Source organism: Tursiops truncatus, chromosome 3 (assembly GCF_011762595.2).
Source record: "Tursiops truncatus isolate mTurTru1 chromosome 3, mTurTru1.mat.Y, whole genome shotgun sequence".
Taxonomy (NCBI): domain Eukaryota; kingdom Metazoa; phylum Chordata; class Mammalia; order Artiodactyla; family Delphinidae; genus Tursiops; species Tursiops truncatus.
The window spans coordinates 168,159,465-168,181,855 of NC_047036.1; the positions used below are offsets into that span (position 1 = coordinate 168,159,465).

Genomic DNA, 22,391 nt, shown 5'->3' on the forward strand with positions numbered 1-22,391 from the left:
GCAGTGATATAGTAACAGTGTTCCTCTCGGGGACTGAGTCCTGCCTTGCTCTCCTCACCCTAATCCCCAGTCCCTGCTCTGGGCCGCCCCTTCCCCGCTTTGCAGTGGGAGCCCAGCAATCAGGCCACACGATGCTTTCATCCTCTGCTCCGTGAGCTTTTATTCCTGGGGTGGCGTCTGATGATAAGACCAGACGTGAGGGAGGGGACTCACAAATTCTCCGGCGCAGGGAAGGGTACACGGTCAGGGCCCGGGTCTAGACTGACCAGCGCATGCAGGGACCAGTGGGGCCGTGGAGGCAGTGAGGGACCGTTGGGAAGGAGCCCAGGCTGGTCTCCAAGTGCGGATGGTCAGCGCGTGAGTCTGGGAGCCCCGACTCGGGGCCTGGAAGGCGGAGGGCAGTGCTCTGACCTCAGCGGCCCTGGGCCTGGAGTCTTTGCATCTGCAGGATCTGACTCAGAATCCGCTGTACATCTTCATCCATCTGACCCTGGGGCGGGAGGTGGAGAGAAGCGGAGAGAGCCTGGGCGTTCCCCACCGCCCCCCACCCAGCTTCCCCATTCCCCTCCCCGCCCCCCCCCCCCGCCCCGGAGGCCATGAACCTCTTCCCTCGACCAGCGTCCCGTTGTCCAGATGGGGACATTGAGGCCCAGGGAGCAGCAGTGGCGCACCCAAAGCCAGGGTGACTCACCTGAATGGCGTAGAGGAGGTGGCTCCTATACAAGGCCACCACGGCACTGTGGTCCCTGGCAGCTTCCTGTGGGTGTGGGGAGGACGCTCAGAAAAGCAGAACCCCCTCCAAGATATGCCAGAAAGCCCCCTTTGCACCCCGAGCCCCTAGTTTGATGGTAGGCGCCGGCGTGGCTGTCCTGCTTGCTAAAATACTGAACTGTTTTCCTTCCACGCCTGGCCCATGTGCCCAACCTCCTGCCTGCCCGTCACCCTCCGGGGACCCCTGTGCCCAGCGGGTGGGCGAGGCTCTCACCTCCAGCTGCTCCCGTAGAGCCTTCACCTGGCCACGAAGGGCCTCCACGTCCGAGGAGCCTGGGGCTCCCGGCTGGTCCTTCAGTGCCTCCTTAAGACTGAAGACTTCCTTGGAGAGCTCTGTGATCTGAGGTGGGATCAGGGGAGGGTCAGCTAGCATCCTGAGCCCAGGGCTGGGGGCCTGCGACCTTTCCAGGCAAAGGACAGGCCTTGGAGGGAAAGTTGCATCCTAGAGGTTAGCAAACTCTGCCCTGCAGGCTGAGTCCGGCCCATCGGCTAAGAATGGTTTCCACATGTTAAATGGTTGAGGGGGAAGAAGTCCGAAGAAGAATGACATTTCCCGACATGTGCAAATGAAACCAAATTCACATTTCCATGGCCAAACGTAAAATGTCATTGGCGCACGGCCAAGCCCATTCATTGCCACAGGGTCTACCGCTCCTGCATCAGCGGCAGAGCTGAGTGCCCTGGCCAAGTAAGGCCAAGAACATTGACCGTCTGGCCCTTTACAGAAAAACCTTGTGGATCTTGGAGTCCCGGGAAGTGAAAGCGGAGACAGACAGAACAGGAGGGCCGAAAGCAGCCTGGCCTGGTGGGGCTGGGTCAGACAGGCCAGGGTTTGGGTCCTTCTCTACCCTTTCCCTGCTGGAGATCTTGGGAAGATGACTTACACCCTCTGAATCTCAGTTTCCTCATCTGTAAAGAGAATCACACTTCTCACCTTGGCAGGCTGCTGTGATTAAGTTTAAACTGTGTCAGCAAACAGCAGGCACTCAATAAATGCTGGGCTTTATTGTTATTTCTATAGATCAGAGGTTCTCAACCAGGGGAGATCCTGCCTCCCGGGGATGCCAGGCAATATCTGTGTTTGTCACCACTGGGGGTGCTCCTGATATCGAGTGGGTAGGGGCCACGAATGCTGCTCCATGCCCCACAGTGCCCGGGATGGTCCCCCACAAAGACTAACCTAGCCCCAAATGTCACTAGTGCTGAAGGGGAGGAACACTGCTACAAATAAACCATAATCCCTACCGCAATTTTATCTTCATTTTACAGAGGTGGAAACTGGGGCTCAGAGAGGTCAAGTGACTTGCCCAGGGTCACACAGCAGGTTGGGGCTGGGTTTCTCTGTGTGCTAAAGCACCTGGGGCTCTGGGGGTCACATCCACTGTCTAGTGAGGTGCTGTGTGACTTCAAGACACTCAGTTTGCCTCTTGGAGCCTCTGTTTGCTCATCTGAAAAATGGGCTGATTTCCCAAGGCTCTTTCAGTTGGGACATTCTTAGATTCCCTCCAACCTCTGTCGAGTGGGGGGCCCCCTGACTGAGCACAAGAAAAGGGGACCCACCTTCTTGTCCTTCTCCTTGGCACTCTCCAGGGCCTCCTGGGCACGGCTCTGGGCCTGGCGTGCCCGCTCGGCCTCAGTACGTAGCCCCCGCAGCTGCTGCTCTGCGGTGGCCAGCTGGGCCTCGGCCGCATGCCGTTCACTCTTCATGAATAGCGCCTCCCGCTGCACCTGCGGCCCAAACCCATGTGTGACCCTGAGGACGTCTGGACCCCAAAGATGCCTGGACACCAAAGATTCTGACCCTTCTATTTTGGTCTGAGGCTATTCAAGCCCGTTTGGCCTCAAGGAATTTGATTCAGGGAAGTTCTGGATTTCTTTGGGCCCGATGAACATTCTGACTCTGCCAAGCTGTGTGTCCTTAGACAAGTGACACAAGCTCTCTGTGTCTCAATTTGCTCATATGTAAAACGAGGATAATAAGCGCCTCCACGTCACAGGGTGATTGTGAGGATAAAATGAGAAAATACATGGAATACACTTAGAATGGTGCTTGGCACACAGTAAGTGCTATCTTCAAGTTTGTGATGTTGTTTTTAGTGTTATTATTACATAATGAACGTTATTATCATTATTATTACAATATAGCCAATGTTCTTTTCTCTGCCAGTGGTGTGAAGGTTTGTAGATTTCTTACGAAATGAAGGAAAAACAGAAGAGTCTGGATGAAAAGCAAACAAATGCCCCAAAATTGATGACTGCATTTTCACAAAAATATCAAGATTGGAGCAGTGTTAGATTTGCAAAAATTGATCCTGGGGGGGGATCATTGGCCTTAAAAGAAATAAAAGGTCAGGGAAAATGGATAATAATTAGATGTTCCACTTAGTACAGACTGACTACACCTTAACAATTAAAAAAAAAAAAACTAAGTCTGAATCAAATCAGACTTGCAAAATTTACCCACAAAAGAAGTGATCATGAAGGAAGGTAAAATTCAGAAAATAGGGCTTCCCTGGCGGTCCAGTGGTTAAGACTCCACGCTTCCACTGCAGGGGGCACAGGTTAGATCCCTGGTCGGGGAACTAAGATCCCTGAAAGCAGTGCAGCCAAAAAAAAAAAAAAAAATAGAAGAGAATGTTCTTGGAAAAACAGTAATCCTGGCTGCAATTATTAATCACTTGTACCATCACTGTCCTAAGTAAAATTAAACCACTTAATTCTCATGTGAGGACTAAGAACTATTATTAGCTCCATTATACAGGTGAGTAAACAGAGGCATGGAGAGAAAAACGCTTTCCTGATGACAACTAACAAATGTGGCTTTTTATTCACATATTTGTTAAAAACAGTTGCTAGGTTTTTTTGCGGGGGGTGTGTGTGTGTGTGTGTGTATTTAAGAAAAGAGATGGGGTCAAAAGATCCACCTTCAGGACTTCCCTGGTTGTCCAGTGGTTTAGAATCCTCCTTCCTCCACTGCAAGGGGTGTGGGTTCGATCCCTGGTCAGGGAACTAAGATCCCACATGCTGTGGGGCAACTAGGCCCGCATGCTCTAGAGCCCGCGTGTCACAACTAGAGAGCCCGTGCGCCGCAACTACTGAGCCCGTGCACTGCAACGAAGATCCCACGTGCCAGGGACATCCCCCGTGGCACAGTGGTTAAGAATCCACCTGCCAATGCAGGGGACAGAGGTTCGAGCCCTGGTCTGGGAGGATCCCACATGCCACGGAGCAGCTAAGCCTGTGCGCCACAGCTACTGAGCCTGCGCTCTAGAGCCCACGAGCCACAGCTACTGAGCCCACACGCCTAGAGCCCGTGGTCCGCAACGAGAAGCCACCGCAATGAGAAGCCTACACACCACAACGAAGAGTAGCCCCCTCTCGCCGCAACTAGAGAAAGCCCGCGGGCAGCAACAAAGACCCAACACAGCCAAAAATAAATAAATAAATAAATAGATAGACAAAAAGGAAGATGGCGGGCTTCCCTGGTGGCGCAGTGGTTGAGAGTCCGCCTGCCGATGCAGGGGACGTGGGTTCGTGCCCCGGTCCGGGAGGATCCCACATGCCGTGGAGCGGCTAGGCCCGTGAGCCATGGCCACTGAGTCTGCGCATCCGGAACCTGTGCTCCGCAACAGAAGAGGCCACAACAGTGAGAGGCCCGCGTACCACAAAAACAAAAACAAAAAAGGAAGATGGCAAAAAGGGCTAACCATTAGAAAAAATGATGGGGTCAAAATGACCAAAAGGTTTTTAAAAAGAAAACACCAGTTGAAACACCCAGGAGGTCAGAATGGCTGCAGGGTCAAAGGTCCACCTGGATATATCGCAGCGTCAAGTCTCTGCAGGACTGAAACCGATGGGGTCGAAACATCGCATGGCTGTGGGGTCAGAACAGACCACCAACTGGCTACTGGCTGTGCCCAATGAGGATCCCACCACGCTCACCTGGAAGACCTCGGCGCTGGTCTTCTCGTGGCGTCGCCCCAGCTCCTCCAGCTGCCCCTGCAGCCGGGCCACGTCGGCCTGCAGGGCATCCACGATGCGCTCGTGCTCCAGGCGGGCCACGCTGCCCACACGCTCGCGCTCCAGCTCTGCCCGCAGACGGGCGGCCTCCTTGCCCGTGGCCACCACCTCCTGCTCCAGGCTGGCCGCCCGTCCCCGCAACTCCAGGGCCTCCTCCTGCAGCCGGTGATGCTCCGAGGCTGGCACCACTGACTGGTGGAGCACCTCGGAGGCCTCACGCAATTCCGCCAGGCCCCGCCGAGCCTCCTCGCAGGCCGCGGCCAGCTCAGAAGCCCGGGCCTCAGCCACATCCCGCGCCTGGCCCAGCTTGATGGCCGCAGCCCGCTGCTGCTCCCCGGCGGCTGCGGCCGTAGCCAGCTGCTCCCGTAGGGCCTGCACCTCCCGGCTCAGCTCCAGCCGCAACTCCTCCCGCTGGGCCAGCTCTGCCCGCAGGCCTCGAGCCTCCTCCTCGGCCAACAGCCGGCCGGCCTGGGCCTCGTCCAGCTGGGCTGAGGCCGCTTCCATCTCCCGGAGGCGGCAGTCCCGGTCTCGGAGGTCCTCCCGGGCCTGCTCCAGGGCGGCCCGCAGCTGGCCTGCGTCACCGCTGCTGACCCCGCCAGCTCCACCACCCTCGGCCTCCGCGGGCTCACACTTGCCGTGGGCCGCCTCCAGCTCGGCAGCACTGGGGTGCAAGGTGGGGCCTGTGGTGACCCTCGGGGTCGTGGCCTCCACTCCCACGGCCTCCGTTTTCATGGTCCCTGTGCCTGTGAGCTCTTCCTGCACAGCACCTGTTCCACTGGCCTTCCATTCTGGTTCCTCTGTTTTCATATTTGTGGACTCTGCTCCCGTGGCCTCTGTTTCTGAGTTTCCTCCTTCTTCTAGAGTTTTCGTTTCTGTGACCTCAGCCCCCGCGGCCTTTGTTTCCAAGCGCTCGGCGCCCACACCCTCTGTTTCCGTGGCCTCAGCGTCCGTGGGTCTTGTTTCCGTGGCCTCCGCCACCATGGATGCTGCTTCCAAAGCTCTGGCTTCCGTGGTTTCTACTCCCGCAGCCTCCTCATCTGTGCTCTTGGCTCCATTAACTCTGGTTTCCGGAGCTGCAGTGCCGTTAAGCTCTGCTTCCACTGGTCCGTTTCTGGCGGCCTTGGCTCCCGGGCCGTTGCCCTCCCTAGGGGCTGCCTCCTCTTCTCCAGGGCCCTCCTGTGCTTCCTGCTGCCCCAGCGCCTGCAGGGCCTTGGCATGCTGCCTGCGGAGCTGGTCAAACTCAGCCCAGAGAGAGTTGTACAGCGCCAGAGGGATGACCTCGGCCAGACTGTCAGCCTCCATCTCGTCCTTCTCGAAGTGCTCCAGGATCTGGCGGGGGCAGGGCAGCCGGGCAAGAGCTGAAGTGGCCATGGGGGGCACAGGGCAGCCATGCCACTTTCCCTGTCCACAGACTCAGCCACGTGCCCGCCCAACCCCCCGGGGAACAGCCCCTCAGGTCCTCAGGTCTGTCCCCACCCAACCCTCCCGGGCCTCAGTTTCCCCACCTGGACCTTCTCCATCAGTTCCTGGTTCTGTCTGGTGAGCGTGGCCACCTGCTCCTGCAGCGAGGCCAAGAGATCCTGGGCCGATGGGCTTAGGTGCTTGGAGAGCAGCGCCTCAGCCCCTGGCAGGGGACACAGAGTCAGGCCCCAGGGTCCCTGGGCAGGCCGACTTTGGGGAGTGGAATAACTAACGGGGCGGGCCAAGCTCCCTCCCAGACGCAACCTCTCTCAATGCCTATGGGTCAAGGCTCCAACTCCTGGGGCCCCAGACACAACGGGTGGGGGAGGGCAGGTGGGAGCTCACCTGGGAAGTCGGGCAGCTCACCCTCCTCGTCCTGCAGGGTGGCCACATCATAGCTGGTGTTCTCCCTCTCATTCTGGTGGGGGGGTGATCAGGGTCCGGCTCGGGGTCTTGCCCTCCCTCCAGCCCCCATGTCTCCCCCAAGTTTGTGTCCATAACCCCAACAACTAGGGGTGTACGTGCCACCTGGTCACAGGGGACCAAGAGAGGGATGGGAGTGAGTCCTTGAAAGGGTGTGTCTGCAATTCTGTGTGGGGCCACGGCTGTCTGCCTGTGTGCGAGTACCTGCAACAGTGGTTCAGGGTCTGTGGGTCGGCGGTGAGCATGTGTGTGCACGTGTGGGCGTGCACAGTGGCCCCGGTCTCTCCTATGTGAGTCCCCGTGACTGTGTGTGATTTTGCACTTGTATTTTAGTCTGTGGTGTGTGACCGTTCTGTGTTTCTGTATGTGTGCATGTGCGTGAACATGGTTGTGTACATGTATCTATGTTTGTGTAATTATGTATTTTGAGAAATACTTGTGTGTGTACATGTATTTGTGGGTGTGTTGCCTAGGTGTGTGATTGAATGAGAAATATCTGCTGTGTGTGCCCAAGTATATGTTGTGCATGTGTGATTATACACCCATAGATGTGTTTGTTGTGTGTTTGCCTGTTGTATGTGTAAGACCACATATATACAAGCGTGGCTGTTCATCTCTGCACGTATGTCAGCATGTGTGATTCTGTGTTTTTAAAAGTGTCTATTATGTGTACCTGTGTTTGTACGTTTGTCTGTTCTGTGTTTGCATGTGTGTGACTATGTGTATTAGTGTGGCTATCATGCAGCTGCAGCAGAAGAGAGGCCCTTCCCCCTGGTGGCCCCGCCCCTGGTGGCCCCGCCCCTAGAAGCCCCACCCCTGCCCTGCTCCCGGCTGGGCCCACCTCCAGCAGGGACAGCCTGCTCTGCAAACTTTCCACCTCCCGTCCTAGACTCTCCTTCTCCTCCTGCCTCTCTGCCAGCAGCTGCTGTAGCTCTTGCACCTGCAGGGAGGCAGTGGGGGGGCTCAGTGGGCCTCTGGGGAAAACACTGGGCAGCTGGCCATCCAGCTTCCCCCCACCTTCCACCCTACCTGTCTCTCCAGGCTGTGGAGGGAGCTGGCCTCCGCCTCTGGCAGCTGACGGAAGAAAGGGGCCTGGGCTTGGATCTGGGCTGGGGGGCCTCCCTGGCCTACCTCCTGCTCAGTGGCCCTCCATCCCAACCACAGATGTCCTCTGGCCTATTTTGTGCCAGACCCCCTTTAGGGCCACTAATTCGTTTATTTATTCATTCACTCACTTACTCAAATATTCATCCATCCAGTAAATACTTATGAAGCATCTACTGTGAGCCAGGCACCATCAACCATGTCTGCCCTCGTGGGCTTACAGTCGAATGGGTGAATATGAATAAAATATATGGTACATCCAATAGCAGTAAGTGCTTTGAATAAAAATAAAGGGAACTGTGAAGTGAGTCGGGGTGTAACAATTTTAAATAATTTGGGTAGGGAAGGTGTCTTTGAGCAAAGACCTGAAGGAGATGAGGGAGGGAGTCATAAGGACATCTGGGAAAAGGTGTTTCTGGCAGAGGCCACAGCACGTGCAAAGGCCCGGGGGCAGCACCGTGCCTGGAGTGTTGGAGGAACACCGAGGAGGCCCGTGTGTGTGGAGAGGGAGAAGAGGTAGGGTACCCCCAAAATGGTACCTGCTGCAGGCTTAGCCCAAGGCCCATGTCTCTGAGGCCCCTCACCTCCTGCTTCTTCCGTTCCTGGTTCTGCTCCAGGCCCCGGATCTTCTGCAGCAGGCGGCCCCTCTCCTGTCGCAGCCGCACGATCTCCTCATAGGCATCTTGATCATCCTGTCCCCCGACCCCGGGAACCCACCACCTTTACATGATGCCCAAGGACTGTACCCTCCCGTACCTGAGCCAGAGCTTTCTCCCCATCCTGCCTGGAGTCCCTCCATGCCTCCCCCCAAGGCCAGGGCATCTCTCACCGGCATCGGGATATTGGCAGGGGGCTGAGGTGCCTTTCGCTTCTTGGGGGCCCCTTGCTTTTCATGGCTGGACACAGAGTTCTGGGGGGAGGGGTAGAAGGGGTACATGGGGGACACGCCAGCCTCCCACCCAAATAAACCAACACAGCCAACCCACTCTCTGTCACCAGCCCCAACTGTGCCCTCACTTCCTGTGTGATCTCGAGTGAGTCCCTGCCTCTCGCTGGTCCTCACTTATCCCAGCATAAAAGGGGGCAAGACCACATCTCCTGGGAGCTCTAAATCTTATGTTTTACCCTCTGCCCCTCTCCATGCCCTGGCACTTTCCCCAGCTGGACCCAATTGTTTACAATTCTTTCCCTATGGAGCTGAGATGCTGTAGTGCCGGAAGAGAGAAAGAGGCCAGACCTGACTCCTTCGCTGACTGCACCAGCCCTCACCCATCTCAGTTCCCTCTACCATCCCACCCTAGCCCCATGATGTGGCCCCATCCCCCCAGTGTTCTCACTGAGTCTTGAGAATTATGCTGTGGGTGCTGCCGCCACTTGGTGGCAGCATACCCCGAAGGCGGCATTCTTCCCCAACCTGGTCCTTCCTGGTATTAACCCTGAGTCAAGGGTCCACCTCTTCCTGCTCTTCCCAGGGAGCCTGGGGCAAGGGGGAAGGTAGTGTGTGCACAGGGAGAGGGACTTGCTCGCTGCTTAGGGATCCATACCTGAGATGATGCCTCGCCTGAGTCATCCTCTGGGAGGGCAGGGGAGAGAGGGAAGCAGGGTCAGGCACTGTTCTAGGGATTCCATTCCTAGCCCTAGGAAGGGCATTAGTGAGCCCAGGGGACTTGAGACGGCTCCCAACTCCCCCCAGAATCAGGACTTTCAAGGTAGGAATCAACCACTTTGACAGAATACTAATAGGAGGGGCCTTGAAACTCTCAAAAAGAGAGAACAGTGGCATCTCCAGGATGGGGCAAGCGGAAGGGCCAATTCTTAGGAAAGGTAAACATCCAAGCATATGGATGACCCAGGAAAACAGAGTTGACCCCTAGGCTATTCTAAAAGCTCTGGGGTTCCTCAAAACTGTCCTGAGTAGTGTGACGGGAGCAATGAAACCTCCTATAATACAAATAGGGATACCTTGAAACTATCCACAGTAGGGAGGGAGAGAAAGGGGTGACAAGAAATTACCTAGAAGATGGAGGAGGGTGCTCAAAATTGTTCAGAGGTGGGGTTTGCATACCGCTGGGTGCTGAGGGGCGCTGGGCGGCCTCCTGCAGGAGGTGTAGGATGAGTTTGTCCCCTGCCAGGGCGCCGTAGTGAGCAGCGTCCTGGCCCAGCGCATCAGTGATGCCCGGCTGGGCCCCACCCTGCAGCAGCACCTCCACTGTTTCGGGGCTGGCTCCCTCACAGGCCAGCATCAGGGCCGTCCTACCAGAAGAGGAGGCTACTGAGGGGGTGAGGACACTTTCAAACCACCACACCCTCCTCAACACCCAGGGTGGGTAAGGGGAGGAGGACAACTAGATCCCACACCCAGAGAGATTAAGAGACTTGCTTAAGTCACACAGCACACAATGGACTGGCTGAGAGGGGAGATGCTCACCTGCCCTGAAGGTCCTGGTCATTTGCAGCAGCCCCTTGCTGCAGGAGGAGGCGGCACAGATCTGTGTGACACATCTGAGCTGCTATGATGAGGGGTGTTGTACCCAGCTGGGGGAGGGGGGTGGGAGAGGGGTGAGACAAGGCATGAGAGAATGACTCTGGGAGGTGGGGAAGCCTATGACGGCCCCCAAGCTTCCCTCCAAATCTTCATACTTTTCAAAGGGTGCCTGGGATGCTGCCACCGGGTGGCAGCATACCTCAAATGCAGTATCTTTCCCCACAAGATCCCAAAGACTCACCCGATCTCGGGGATTCAGATGTGCCTTGAAGGAGCAGAGCATTTCTGAGCAGGAGACGCAGCCGCCAGCCGCTGGAAAAAGAGAGAAGGGTGGGTAGGAAGGGCATGGCTTTGATATTTTCTGGGGGCCTTCTGCCTGAGCGTGATTCTTATCCTTTATTTCATGAGAAACTCCCACCTCCCCCAGAAGATCAGTGACAAAGATATGACTCCTATTATACAGATGAAGAAACTGAGGCCCAGCCAGGCCCACGGTCACCCAGGGGGTCAGAGAAAGAGCCAGGATGAGGACCCAGGTCTTCTAATTCCCAGTCCCAAGCTCCTTCCACATTCCACTGTGGGTCCCTCTTAGGGTGGAACGTTTCACTGATTTTCATGTATTTAACCCCTTTTGATTCAACCAGCATTTATTGTGTACCGACTATACACCAAACCCTCATACAAAGAGTGTTAATATTTACTACAGAGATCAGACCTCCGCTGAGGTTGGGCAGGCTTCTCGGGGTTTGATCTGAGCTTGGGTTTTGATGGTGAAAGGGGGAGGGTAGAGGTCACTGCATGGACATGGACCCTGAGGCAGGGAGGAGCTTGGAAGGACTTGGTCATCAAGGAAGTAGGACAAGGTGTGTTATGTCCAGAGCCTCAAAGAGGGAAGGAAGGGCTTTGTGCAAGGAAGTGTTGCTGGAAAACCATTAAACTCTTGGATTTCCCTGGTGGTCCAGTGGTTAAGACTCCGCAATTCCACTGCAGGGGGCGCGGGTTCGATCCCTGGTGAGGGAACTAAGATCCCACGTGCTGTGCAGCATGGCCAAAAAGATAAAATAAGAAAAAAAGCTAAAAAAAAAATCATCAAACTTTATGTGATTACCTGCTGTGTGCCCAAGGACTTATAGGGTTTTGTTTGCTGTTGTAATCCCATCGCTTAGAACCGAGCCTGGCACACAGCAGGTACTCAATATTTATTGAAAGAAAAAAACCATGGAGCTTCCATAACGTGATCAAAGGCTTTGCCACCACTAGGTGGCAGCGTACTCCAACTGCAGGGAATGTTTCAACAGTGAATAAAACTCCAGAGCAAATGTATTCCACGCTCCCAAGAGGATAGACGTTTCTTGAGTCATCAAGTGAAAGACATTCTCGAATGTCATGGGCACAGTGGACAGACGTTGGGCTGGGTCCTGGCTCAGGTGGGTGGGTCCCTTCCCTCCCTCAGGAAAGGAATTTGGATTTGATGACTATGAAGGTTGCCTGGACCTTTGGCCTTCCTGAGATTCCCTAGGAGTTCCTTGAAGCAAATTATACTCTGGTCACCCTCTGATCGTCCTCACCCAGGCCCAGCATACAGCAGCCTGTGCTTCGGGGTCAGACGGCCTGGATCCTCCCCACTTTCTTGCTGATAAGCCTCAATCCCCTTGTCTGTGCAATGGTCATCGTCCATGGCTCAAAGGGTCACTGAGGATAATGCAGAGCCCAGTGCCTGGCACACGGTAGGGGCTCCATGAGGAAGGAGGTGGAATGTCCTAGGCAGGTCCCCAGAGCCCTAGGTAGAATAATTCCCAAGCCTAGCCCCCTCTGGGCCATGGTGGCCAGGGCGAGGCCAGGCTGCACCCACCTGCGTGATGCAGGGCCGTCCACCCACTACTGTCCACAGTATCCACCACGCAGGATGCCTGGGGGGGGAGGCGTGTCATTGGAGGTGGAGCCATCCCTGTTTAGGAGCCATCCCTGTTGCCTAATTTCTCTAGGAACTGCCCCTCCTTGGGCTCTGCTGTATTTCAGCCTCCTTGCCTCCCCCCTTCTCCCCTCCCACCCACCTGCTCTGTGGAACCCACTTCTCACAGGCCCCCAAATGACTCTCTTGGCTTTTATGAAAATCGGTGAGAAAGAGGGATTAGCTGGGAGCCCAGGGGCAGCCGGGGGTTTGGGGAGAAGCTGGGCTCAGGAAATAGCTGGTATTGGGAGTATAACTTGGGTGTGGGAAGTAGCTGGACACTCAGGGAGTATCTGGTTGTCCAAGGAGTAGCTGGGACTCAGGAGTAAAAGGGGCCAAGGAATACAAAGGATTCAGGGGGTAACTGGGGGTTCAGTGAATTCCTGGAACTCAGGACTAGTCAGGGCAAGGGAGTATCTGGGGTTGGGAAGTATCTGAGGCAGGAAAGGACATGACCTGCAGTAGTTGCTTCAAGCACTGAGGGTGCCCATACTTGGCGGCCAGGTGGAGGGCACTGTAACCTGAAAGGGAGAGAGAATGTACTAGAGCTTCAGATACTCAGGGAACTTCCAGTTGCCCCCCCAAACCTGTGTCAACTACTTGTGATGACTCTAACAAGTCCCCAAACCCAGGTACTTCTCAAAACTGTGCTACTCCCTGGGACCAGAGGCTCTCCAAACCTCAGCTAGTAGGTGTCCCAGACAATCTCATCCCAGCTACACTCCACATCCATCCACTCCTCAAGCACTACTGTCCCCAGCTACTCCCCAGGTCGCCAGCTACTCCCCAGGTCCTCAGCTACTCCCCAGGTCCTCAGCTACTCCCTCGGTCCCCAGCTACTCCCTCGGTCCCCAGCTACTCCCCAGGTCCTCAGCTACTCCCTCGGTCCCCAGCTACTCCCTCGGTCCCCAGCTACTCCCCAGGTCCTCAGCTACTCCCCCAGTCCCCAGCTACTCCCCAGGTCACCAGCTTACTCCCTAGGTCCCAGCTACTCCCCAGGTCCCCAGCTACTCCCCAGGTCCCAGCTACTCTATAAGCTCAACTACACCAAAGTGCCAGCTATGCCGCTTTCTTTGATACTCCACAAATTCCCAGTACCCATACATCCTGGCTCCTATACTTGTTGCCCTGAAGCTTCAGATGTGGCTATGCCCCATGCCTAGCTATTCCCTGAGTCCCAACTACTCCCTCTGGCCATGCTTTCTATTGCAGTTATCCCTCAGGGCCCTAGTTAAGTCACACACCTAGATTCTCCTTTTGTCTCAGCTACTCCCAGAGCTCCAGCTAACTCTAGAGCCCAGCTACTCCATGCACCTCAGATACTCCCCTCCAAAAAACTGTACTTGTTATTCTCACGCCCCCAGATGCTCCTCAAGCTCAGATGCTCCTCTGTTTCCATTACTTCCTCTGACTCAACCACTACCTGAGTCCCAGCTCTCCCTGATCCACAAGTTGACTCACTCTGTTTGCTGCCGGTCATGGTCTCCATCCTTGGGTACCACAGCCTGACTCGCCCCTGTGCCTCCCTGGGGGCACTGAAGAGAACCCCCCTTTTTCAGCAGGACATGGAGGCCATGAAGCAGGGCCCGGCTGGACCCTCAGGCTGGGCACCTGGTCTGAGTTCCTCTTCCCTCCCCCAGGGCCCGGCGGGTAGTACCTGCCCCATCCGTGCTCATAACGTTGGCGCCGTGTGTCAGCATCACCTCTAGACAGCTGGCTGCACCCCTCATGGCCGCCAGGTGGAATCTGGAGGCCAGAGGTCAGGGGTCAGCTGCAGGGTGGCCACCCCTCAGCCATCACACCCCCAGGACGTGGGCACTCACGCGGACTTGCCCTCGGGGTCCAGCTTCGTGGGCACCAGCCCCTTGCGGACAATGAGGGAGGCCACCCGTGCGGCATCATTGTTCTCCACGGCCTGCAGCAGCCGCTCGTCACTTTTGCCCCAGTCCTGGCTCTGCGGGGCACACCCAGGGGAACATGGGACTGGCAGCCACTGCCCCTCCCCACTCCCCCAGCAGGGGCTCCGGGCTCTCACCGCCCGGCCTGGGCACTTGCCTGGCGCCTGCCTCTGGCTGCCGGCTTCGGGATGGGGCAGGGGCCGCAGGGTGGGCAGGAGCCAAGGTCAGTGGGGCTGAGCCGCAGCTGCCGGGGGGAGTGGTCCTGGGTGGGGGCCTGAGACAGCAACCCTCAAGCCTGGGTCCCCAGCATCTGCCCCCAGGTCCATCGCCCCAGCTGTCATACACCACTTCCACCATCGTACCATTAAACCATCCCCAGATCAGCCCCCAGCATCTTTCCAAAAAGTTGTCCCCCAAACCTAGGCTCCCAGCCCATCCCTTAGTGAAAGCCACCTTTCCAATATCACCTCACCATATCCCTTTCTGAACTACCCTCCGAAATCTTCCCATAGGAACCCCTAAAAAGGTTGCTTCAATGTCCCTCAGCACCACCCTCTGCCATCTATCCTTTGACTGCCTCTGAGATGTCACAATTGTCTCCCAAATGTCCCAATATCTGAAATGCATTCCAAAATGTCTTCCCCAAATTCCTGACATGTTCTCCAAAATCATCCCCCCAATGATCCCATCATCTGTCCCCAAAATGTCCTCCCCTAAAATCTTTCAGATGTCCTCCAAAATTGTTCTCCAAATGTCAATATCTTTTCCCAGAAAAGATCACCCAAAACAGCATCCAAACTGTCCCCACAAATGATCCCCCAAAACTGTTCCCCAAAACTGTCTCTCTAAATGCCCTCCAAATTCTCCTGTGTCCCCATCTGTCCTCAAAACCGTCCCCCCATATGTCCCATCCATCCCCCCCAGTCTCTGCCCCGCCCCCTCCCTCCTCCCTGATCATCCTTCGCGGGTCTGAGGGTGGAGGGTCTAGGCTCTGCGAGGTCAGGGGGCGGGGAGGGGCGGGACGGGGAGGGGAGGAAGGGCCCGCGCCCGCCCCGCTCCCGCGCCCCTTCCCCCGGCCCTACCGCGAAGGAGGCGGCGGCGCAAAGGCACAGCTGCTTCATGGTGTCCAGGGCGCCGGGCGGCCGGGCGGCCGGGCTCCGGGAGGTGACCAGAGGGAAGGGCCCGCGATGCCGGGGCTCGGCCGCCCGGCCCGCGCGGTCCCTCCAAGCCCCGCGCCAAACCTCCCCCGCGTGCCCCGCCTGCTGCCCCCCTCCCGGCCTCTCCCCTACGGGTCGGGGGGAGTGCCAGGGAAGGGGGCTGGGCTCTGGGGGAGGGGCACCGCGGTGGCCCGACCTGACCTTCTTGCCACCGGGAGGCTGAGGCAAAGAGGGCCAGGCTCCCAGGATCTCCATGGACCCGCCTGCGTTCGTCTCCGCCTCTCTGGGGGGGGGGGGGGGGGGGCGGGGAAGAGGGGGAGTGTGGGATACGGGGGGGTGGTCTCAGGTGACTCCCGGTCTGGTTCCACTGCCGCTGGGCTATCCGGGCTCTCCCTCACTCATTCATTCACTCATTCATTCATCATCCACCAGCGGGGCTCTGCCGTCTGACAAACCTGAATTTGAATCCAGGGCACCCCCCCACCACGCCCCCTGCCCTCCACACACCCGCATTTACCATCTATAAGATCGGCCCAGATACTTACCTGCTTTGGACTTCACTTTCCTCATCCGGGAAATGGGTTTCATATTAAACAGTACCTACTGCAGAGGGTTACTGGGAAGACTAAATGAGATGCTAGATATGGGGCCTGGAACATAGTGCGCCATAAACACGGATTCAAAGAAAGATGTGGTTGGGCTGTGTACATATCTAATACTGAATCCTAGGGACGCAGGACATAGTAGGTGCTCAGTTAAACCACTGAAAGACAGAATGGACACAGCCTTTGGCTCTAACTCCAAGGGGCTGGGAGGGTCTGTGTTCTGCTGCTTTTCTCAGACTGGAAGCCCCTTGAGAGCAGGGTCCCACTGAGGCCTCCCTGGCAGAGGCCAGGGTGGGATGGGCACCCCAGGGTGGAGTGGGCAGTTGGTGAATGTTTGCTCTGTTAATGTGTGACTCACAAAGCCAAGCCCTCTGAGCCATGTGTATTTCATTCATTCAGTCCACTTGTGCTACAGGGTGCCTGGCACTGCACTGGGCATTGGGACTCAGTGGTGACGAAGACAGATGTCCCTGCTATCACTGAGGTCCCTGGGGAGACAGACACATCCATGGATTTATGAACCAAGGTGATCAGGGCTATTATGAGGGAAGCCCAGGTGAGCTGGGAGCTCAGAGAGGACTCTTGATATCATCTGGGGAGTCAGGGAGGACTTCCTGGAAGAAAGGACATCTGAGCTGAAACTTGAAGAATGGGCAGGAGTTGGGGAGTGGCAGGAACAAGATCATGTTTGGGAGAAATCATGAAATAAATTGCTCTCCTGGACCAGTGCGGTAGCCTCTGCCCTGGTCCAGGACCTGGGGCGTGGGGTGGGGCAGGGGTGTGCATACTTAAGGGTGGGGGCAGAGGAGGAGAGGTGCTAGCATAGGAGCTGGAGGAGGGGGTCCTGGGAAGGCGGGGGAAACCAGGAGTGTGGGGTGTCAGGAGAGCCACAAATGGTTCCAAGAGTCAGGATAGTCCACTGTGTTGTGGATGCAAATTCGAGAAGGGACCAGGAGAAGGGAGAAGATTGGGATTACAGGGGAGAGAAGGGATGAGTGAGGAGACAGGCCTTCAGGAACCCAAATTTAAGAGCAGTGACTGCTGACAGGCACTGGGGCTTTGAACCCAGCTTGGCCATTGTATAGTTGCTGTGTGACCCGGGGCCAGCCATTCTCCCTCTCTGGGCCTCAATTCTTTAACAATGGGATAGATAATGGAAGGAACACTATAGAGCCGGGTTCCTCCACCCAGAGGCACTGCTGACACTTGGGGCCTGGTCATTCCCTGGGGTGGGGCCATCCTGGACTCTGTGGGGTGTTGAGCGGCACCCCTGGTCCAGAAACACCCCCCCCACACACACCATGTGAAAACCGTAAATGTCCCAGGTATCACCCAGTGTACCTGGAGGCAGGATCACTGCTGTTGTCCGTGATTATTCTTAGACACCTTTAGGCAGATGGAGGGAGAGGTGGGGGCAGGTAAATGGAGAATCTGCTGATAAGCAATTGGGGAGTTGGAAGGAGGGTGTTAAGGGCTCCTCTCTCCTCTTACACCGAGGGGGGGTGGTGTGACCCTCTCAGGCTTGTCCAGAGAGGAGACTGAAATGGATCTCCCAGCTCAGGCCTCGGATTTCCAACTGCCCTCGGCCTGTCCTTCTGGATGTTAGACAAGCTCAGAAGCCCCCCGCAGTGGGCCAAGGGCGTCACTGTCCTGGTAGGGGCTTAGGCCAAGTCTTAGCATCATCTCACTCCTCTCTCACCCCATACCCAATCCAGCAGCCAACCCCGCCAGCTGTAAACTACGTCCAGGGACCCCTTCTCACCCATGGTCCAGCCCCATCACAATTCTATCTGGAGGTCACCTCCTCCCAGGCCTCCCTGCTTCTGTTCCCCTCCCTGGTCCACAGCTTCCTAAAGCCTGCATCAGAGCATTTCTCTTTTCTGCTCAAAAGCCTCCAGCGACTTTGCTCGGCATCAAATGCTAACTGCTCACAGAGCCCAGGAGGTTCTATGGCAAGCGGTCCAACTGCCAACTGAGGTCCCCAGGGCTGGGGTGGGTGGCAAGTCCCAGCCCACCCCATCCCCACCTGGTTTGGTCCAGCTCAAGAGCTAAGAATGGTTTTTACACTTATAAGTGGTCAGGGAAAAAAAAAAATCAAAAGAAGAGTAATATTTCCTGACACATGAAAATTATATGAAATTCTCATTCCAGTGTCCATAAAACAAGTGTTATTGGGATGGGGCTATGCCCATCCATTTTCAAATGGCCTATGGGAATTCCCCGGTGGTCCAATGGTTAGGACTCCATGCTTTCACTGCCGAGGGCCGGGGTTCAATCCCTGCTCAGGAAACTAAGATCCCACAAGCTGTGTGGCGTGGCAAAAAAAAAAAAAAAAAAAGTTTACTTTCTGGCCCTTTACAGGAAAAATGTGCCTAGCTTTGCTCTAAACAATCCTCCTCGTCAACTCTCTGAGCTCATCTCCCCCTACCTTTCCCCTGGTCCGTGACATCCTGCTGCAGTGGCCTCCTTTCTGGTCCTCAGACAGCTCTGCCCACCTCTGGGCCTTTGCCCTTGCTGTGTCCTCCACCCGGAATGCCCTCCTTCCTCCACTGCCCACAACGCTGATTCCTTTACTGTCTTTTGCACTGGAAGACACCTCTTCAGAGAGCCCTTCTCTGATCACCCCTTGTCACTCTGACCCCTTAGTGGGGGGTTATTTTTCCTTCATCGTTCTTATCACTACCTGACGTCATCCTGTGTACCTTTCTGAAAATATTGTTTCCTCTTGATCTCTCCACAGAATCTCACCTCTGCACAGGCAGGAATTTTTGTCCCCCTTAGTCAATGCGGCTGGATCCCCAGCAGGTACCGGGTATAGATTTTGAAGGACCCGGTGCAAAATGAAAATGCAGGGCCCCTTGTTGGAAAATTATGAAGAATTTCAAGATGGGGAGAAATGAGTATGAAACCAAACATGGGGTCCTTCTGAGTGGCAGGGTATGTGTGTGTGTGTGTGTGTCTGTGTGTGTGTCTGTGAAGCAGGCCCTGATCTCCAGCCCACAGTAGGTGCTGAATAAATGTTTGTTGAATGAATTAAAGAAATAGTGACTCATTTAAAATAAGGTCACATATCTAATATATATCTATACGTACATTTGTTCATTTCAAGAGTACTTTTCAGGGCATCCTAATAATAAACTACAAGCTACAAAATTCAATCAATCCCCTAGTGCCTGTGTTGATCTAATAGCAATAAACTACTTTGTTCAAACTGAAAAAAAAAAAGAAAAAGAAACAGTGACTCTGGGAATAAAAGTGAGGGAGAGACAGACAGACAGACAGATTTTCCAAAAAGTGTTGAGGCACCGGGAGTTTACGAATCTCTAAAATTTTCTACAAATCCGCACTCTTCTTCCATGCAGGATTTTTCTAAAACCTGAAATAAGGGCAGGAGGTTGATGGGAATCCAAAGACTAGGCTCCCGGCTCCAGTTAACTCCCATCTTTTTTCTTTTCTTTTCTTTTCTTTTTGCGGCATCGCGTGTCATGTGGGATCTTAGTTCCCCTAACAAGGGACCAAATCCGTGCTCCCTGCATTGGAAGCGCAGAGTCTTAACCACTGGACCACCAGGGAAGTCTCTCCCATTTTATGGATGGAAAAACTGAGGCCCAGAGAGGGTGCGAGAAGGCTCAGAGCAAGTAGGGCGCTCTGCTGGGACCTGGCAGAGCAGGCTGTATCATGAGAGAAGCAGAAAGGAGCGGAGAGGGCGCGCCGGGCAGGTTGTGTGCTGAGAATGGGAAATGGAAGGTCCGGAGAGATGGAGACGGAGGTGGAGACGGACCACTGCAGTCACGGGTGTTTGCTTTCTTCCCTCGGGGCAGCCGAACAAAAGCTGAACCTGACTCCTGAGTTTGGCAGAGAAACTGGAGCCTGGCAGGTAGAGGGACTGACGGGGGTGGGGGGCGGTTTTGGGGGGGGAGTGGAGGACCAGCTTCTCCTCTCCTTCCTCCCCCAGGCCTCCCATCTGCTGTGCCCGCTCCAGCCCAGGCGGGCTCTGCTCGCTGCCCCCGCCCTCCCTGACACACCCAGAGACCCTCACACCCGGGCTGAGGTTTTAACACCCTTCTATTCCTGCCCTCATCTTGACACTGTGCCAGGCACCTATCAAAACACACCCATGTCCCAAATTAGGTGTTTTTTTGTTTTTTGTTTTCTTTAAATTAAGGGTACTTTAATCAATTAATTAATTTATTTATTTTTGGCTGTGTTGGGTCTTAGTTTCTGTGCGAGGGCTTTCTCTAGTTGCGGCGAGCAGGGGCCACTCTTCATCGCAGTGTGAGAGCTTCTCACTGTCGCGGCCTCTCTTGTTGCAGAGCACAAGCTCCAGACACGCAGGCTCAGTAGTTGTGGCTCACGGGCCTAGTTGCTCTGCGGCATGTGGGATCCTCCCAGACCAGGGCTTGAACCCGTGTCCCCTGAATTAGCAGGCAGATTCTCAACCACTGCGCCACCAGGGAAGCCCCTAGGTGTTTTTTTTGTTTTTGTTTTTTTTAGCGGCACAAACGTTTTGAAGGATTGGATTTCAATAGGACTCTGCTTTTGAAATTCAACAATCCCGTGGTTTGGTTTACCACTGGCTACAGCTTCTCCAGAATCTTTAGCAGGAAATGTGAACACTAACTAGGAATCGATTTCAAACGGGATGAAAATTTTAGGATCGGTTCGCAGTGAATGAAGCTAACCCCACGCCACATTTTGTAGGGCTTAACAAACAATTTATTCCTTGCTCTGGTGCCCTCTCTCTCTCTCTCTCTTTCATTCTCTCTCCCTCTCCCTCTCCCTCTCCTTCCTTCTCACTTCAATCAATGCAAGTTTCCCCGCAACCAAGGCCCAATAACACAGCCCTAGTAACACAGGTGTTCCTAGTAACACAGCCCAGGGAGAAGGCAGGAATTCACTTCCTAGCTGTGTGATGTTGGGGAAGTTCCTTAACCTCTTTGGGCATCGTTTACTCATTTATAAAGTGGAGATAAAAGCTCCTACCCCATATGATTGTTATGAGGGTTAAAGGAGCTGACATCTGGCAAAGCACATGGAAATCTCCTTGTAGTGTTTGAAAACAAATAAATAAAAACAAAAATGGGATGAAATAAAAATGAGTTCAACGGCATTGAATTTAAATTTTAAACGTTAAAATAAACAAAATGAAAGGAATGTTAAAATTGACAAATAATAAAAATACATTTAAAAATCATTTTGAGGGGGGAATTCCCTGGTGGTCCAGTGGTTAGGACTCTGAGCTTCCACTGCAGGGGGCACTGGTTTGATCCCTGGTCAGGGAACTAAGATCCCACAAGCCGCGCAGCACAGCCAAAATAAATAAATAAAAATAAAATAAAATAAAATAAAAATCAGTTGGGAAAACTTTGGAAGGCCAGAGGATGGTGGAGATATACACAAAGTCACCAAGCTAGTCAGGGGCAGAGGAAGGATTCGAACCCAGAGCCATCTGACTTTAAAACCAGGCTTGGGACTTCCCTGGCGGTCCTGTGGTTAAGACTCTGCTCTTCCACAGCAGCGGCCACAGGTTCGATCCCTGGCTGGGGAACTAAGATCCTGCATGCTGCGCAGCAAGGCCAAAAAAATTTTTTTAATTAAAAAATAAAACCAGGCTGTTCCTCTGCCCCGTTTTTGACATTCAAGGACTCCTCGGGCTGGGCCCTCTCGGGCCTCAGCTCCCCCTCACATTCTCTGCTCCAGCCAAAAGAACCTCTTCATCATCCCATTATGTCCCTGTATCAACCAGGCTCTGCCCAGCCTCCAGACCTTTGCTCACACTGGTCCCCATCCCCCTCCCTGTGTGCCTTCACTTGTCTAACTAAATCTTCCCCATCCTTCCATGCTCTGCTCCAGCACCACCTCCTCCAGGTAGCCTCCCTGATTGCCTTGGGCCTTCCGGATGGGAAGGTCCTGTCATGGGAGAAAGGCCAAGGGCTCTAAAGTCAGACACGTGTGGGTTTGAATCTCCCTGTTGCCACTTTACTCTGTGACCAGGAGAGGTAAGTTAACCTCTCTGGACCCTGGTTTCTTTGTGCTGTAATTGGGAGGTCTAGCCTGACAGAGGCCAGTGCTCAGGAAGGCTGGCTGCCAGACTCTACATGTGAATGCTCTCTTAGCTTCTGTCACTCTGTGCCCTGGACCAGCCTGCACACTGGCAGGGACTAGCGGGGCCGGGAGGGAGTGGGTAATGAATGAGGACAGAGTGCAGTCTCTGGAAGTTCACAGCCCAAAATATAGCTGCAAGAGAAGCCAGCTAGAGCCCACCTCAGGGCCTTTGCACTGGCTGTTCCCTCTGCCTGGAACGCAGTTCCTGCAAATATACACATGGTTTCCTCCTCCTTTCCCTTCTGATCTATACTCTAATATCAGCTTCTTGGTGAGGCCTTTCTGGACAACCTGCTTTAAAACTGCAACCATCTCCCCTGCTCAGGATGCTTTAAATTCCCTTTCTTTGTCTCCCTGGTACAAAATATGCCTTTTCACTTATTTATCTTGTTTAGCATCCATCGCCCCAAC

The 22,391-nt window shown here is 54.8% G+C and overlaps 1 protein-coding gene across 15 annotated transcripts in view; it reads right to left on the minus strand.

The window, feature by feature from the left end:
- Positions 1 to 116: 116 nt before the first annotated feature.
- The window catches only part of ANKRD24 (ankyrin repeat domain 24), a 27,791-nt gene continuing 5,516 nt past the window's right edge, over positions 117 to 22,391 (minus strand). For 4 of the 15 annotated variants that reach the window (XM_073803421.1, XM_073803422.1, XM_073803432.1 and 1 more), the window contains 20 exons: positions 14,271 to 14,357; positions 14,039 to 14,169; positions 13,873 to 13,961; positions 12,672 to 12,736; positions 12,117 to 12,174; positions 10,506 to 10,576; positions 10,208 to 10,314; positions 9,845 to 10,032; positions 9,324 to 9,352; positions 8,609 to 8,689; positions 8,364 to 8,471; positions 7,705 to 7,749; positions 7,517 to 7,615; positions 6,598 to 6,670; positions 6,297 to 6,415; positions 4,714 to 6,120; positions 2,332 to 2,499; positions 986 to 1,111; positions 692 to 757; positions 117 to 490 (listed from right to left, as the gene is read on the minus strand). In XM_073803421.1, the coding sequence (XP_073659522.1) occupies positions 413 to 490; positions 692 to 757; positions 986 to 1,111; positions 2,332 to 2,499; positions 4,714 to 6,120; positions 6,297 to 6,415; positions 6,598 to 6,670; positions 7,517 to 7,615; positions 7,705 to 7,749; positions 8,364 to 8,471; positions 8,609 to 8,689; positions 9,324 to 9,352; positions 9,845 to 10,032; positions 10,208 to 10,314; positions 10,506 to 10,576; positions 12,117 to 12,174; positions 12,672 to 12,736; positions 13,873 to 13,961; positions 14,039 to 14,169; positions 14,271 to 14,357 (3,195 nt within the window). In that variant the 3' untranslated portion in view covers positions 117 to 412. Of the gene's footprint in view, positions 491 to 691; positions 758 to 985; positions 1,194 to 2,331; positions 2,500 to 2,529; positions 4,388 to 4,713; positions 6,121 to 6,296; positions 6,416 to 6,597; positions 6,671 to 7,516; positions 7,616 to 7,704; positions 7,750 to 8,363; positions 8,472 to 8,608; positions 8,690 to 9,323; positions 9,353 to 9,844; positions 10,033 to 10,207; positions 10,315 to 10,505; positions 10,577 to 12,116; positions 12,175 to 12,671; positions 12,737 to 13,872; positions 13,962 to 14,038; positions 14,170 to 14,270; positions 15,554 to 17,216; positions 17,310 to 22,391 lie in introns of those variants that run through there. The other 11 variants (XM_073803424.1, XM_073803425.1, XM_073803426.1 and 8 more) reach the window with 10 other exon arrangements.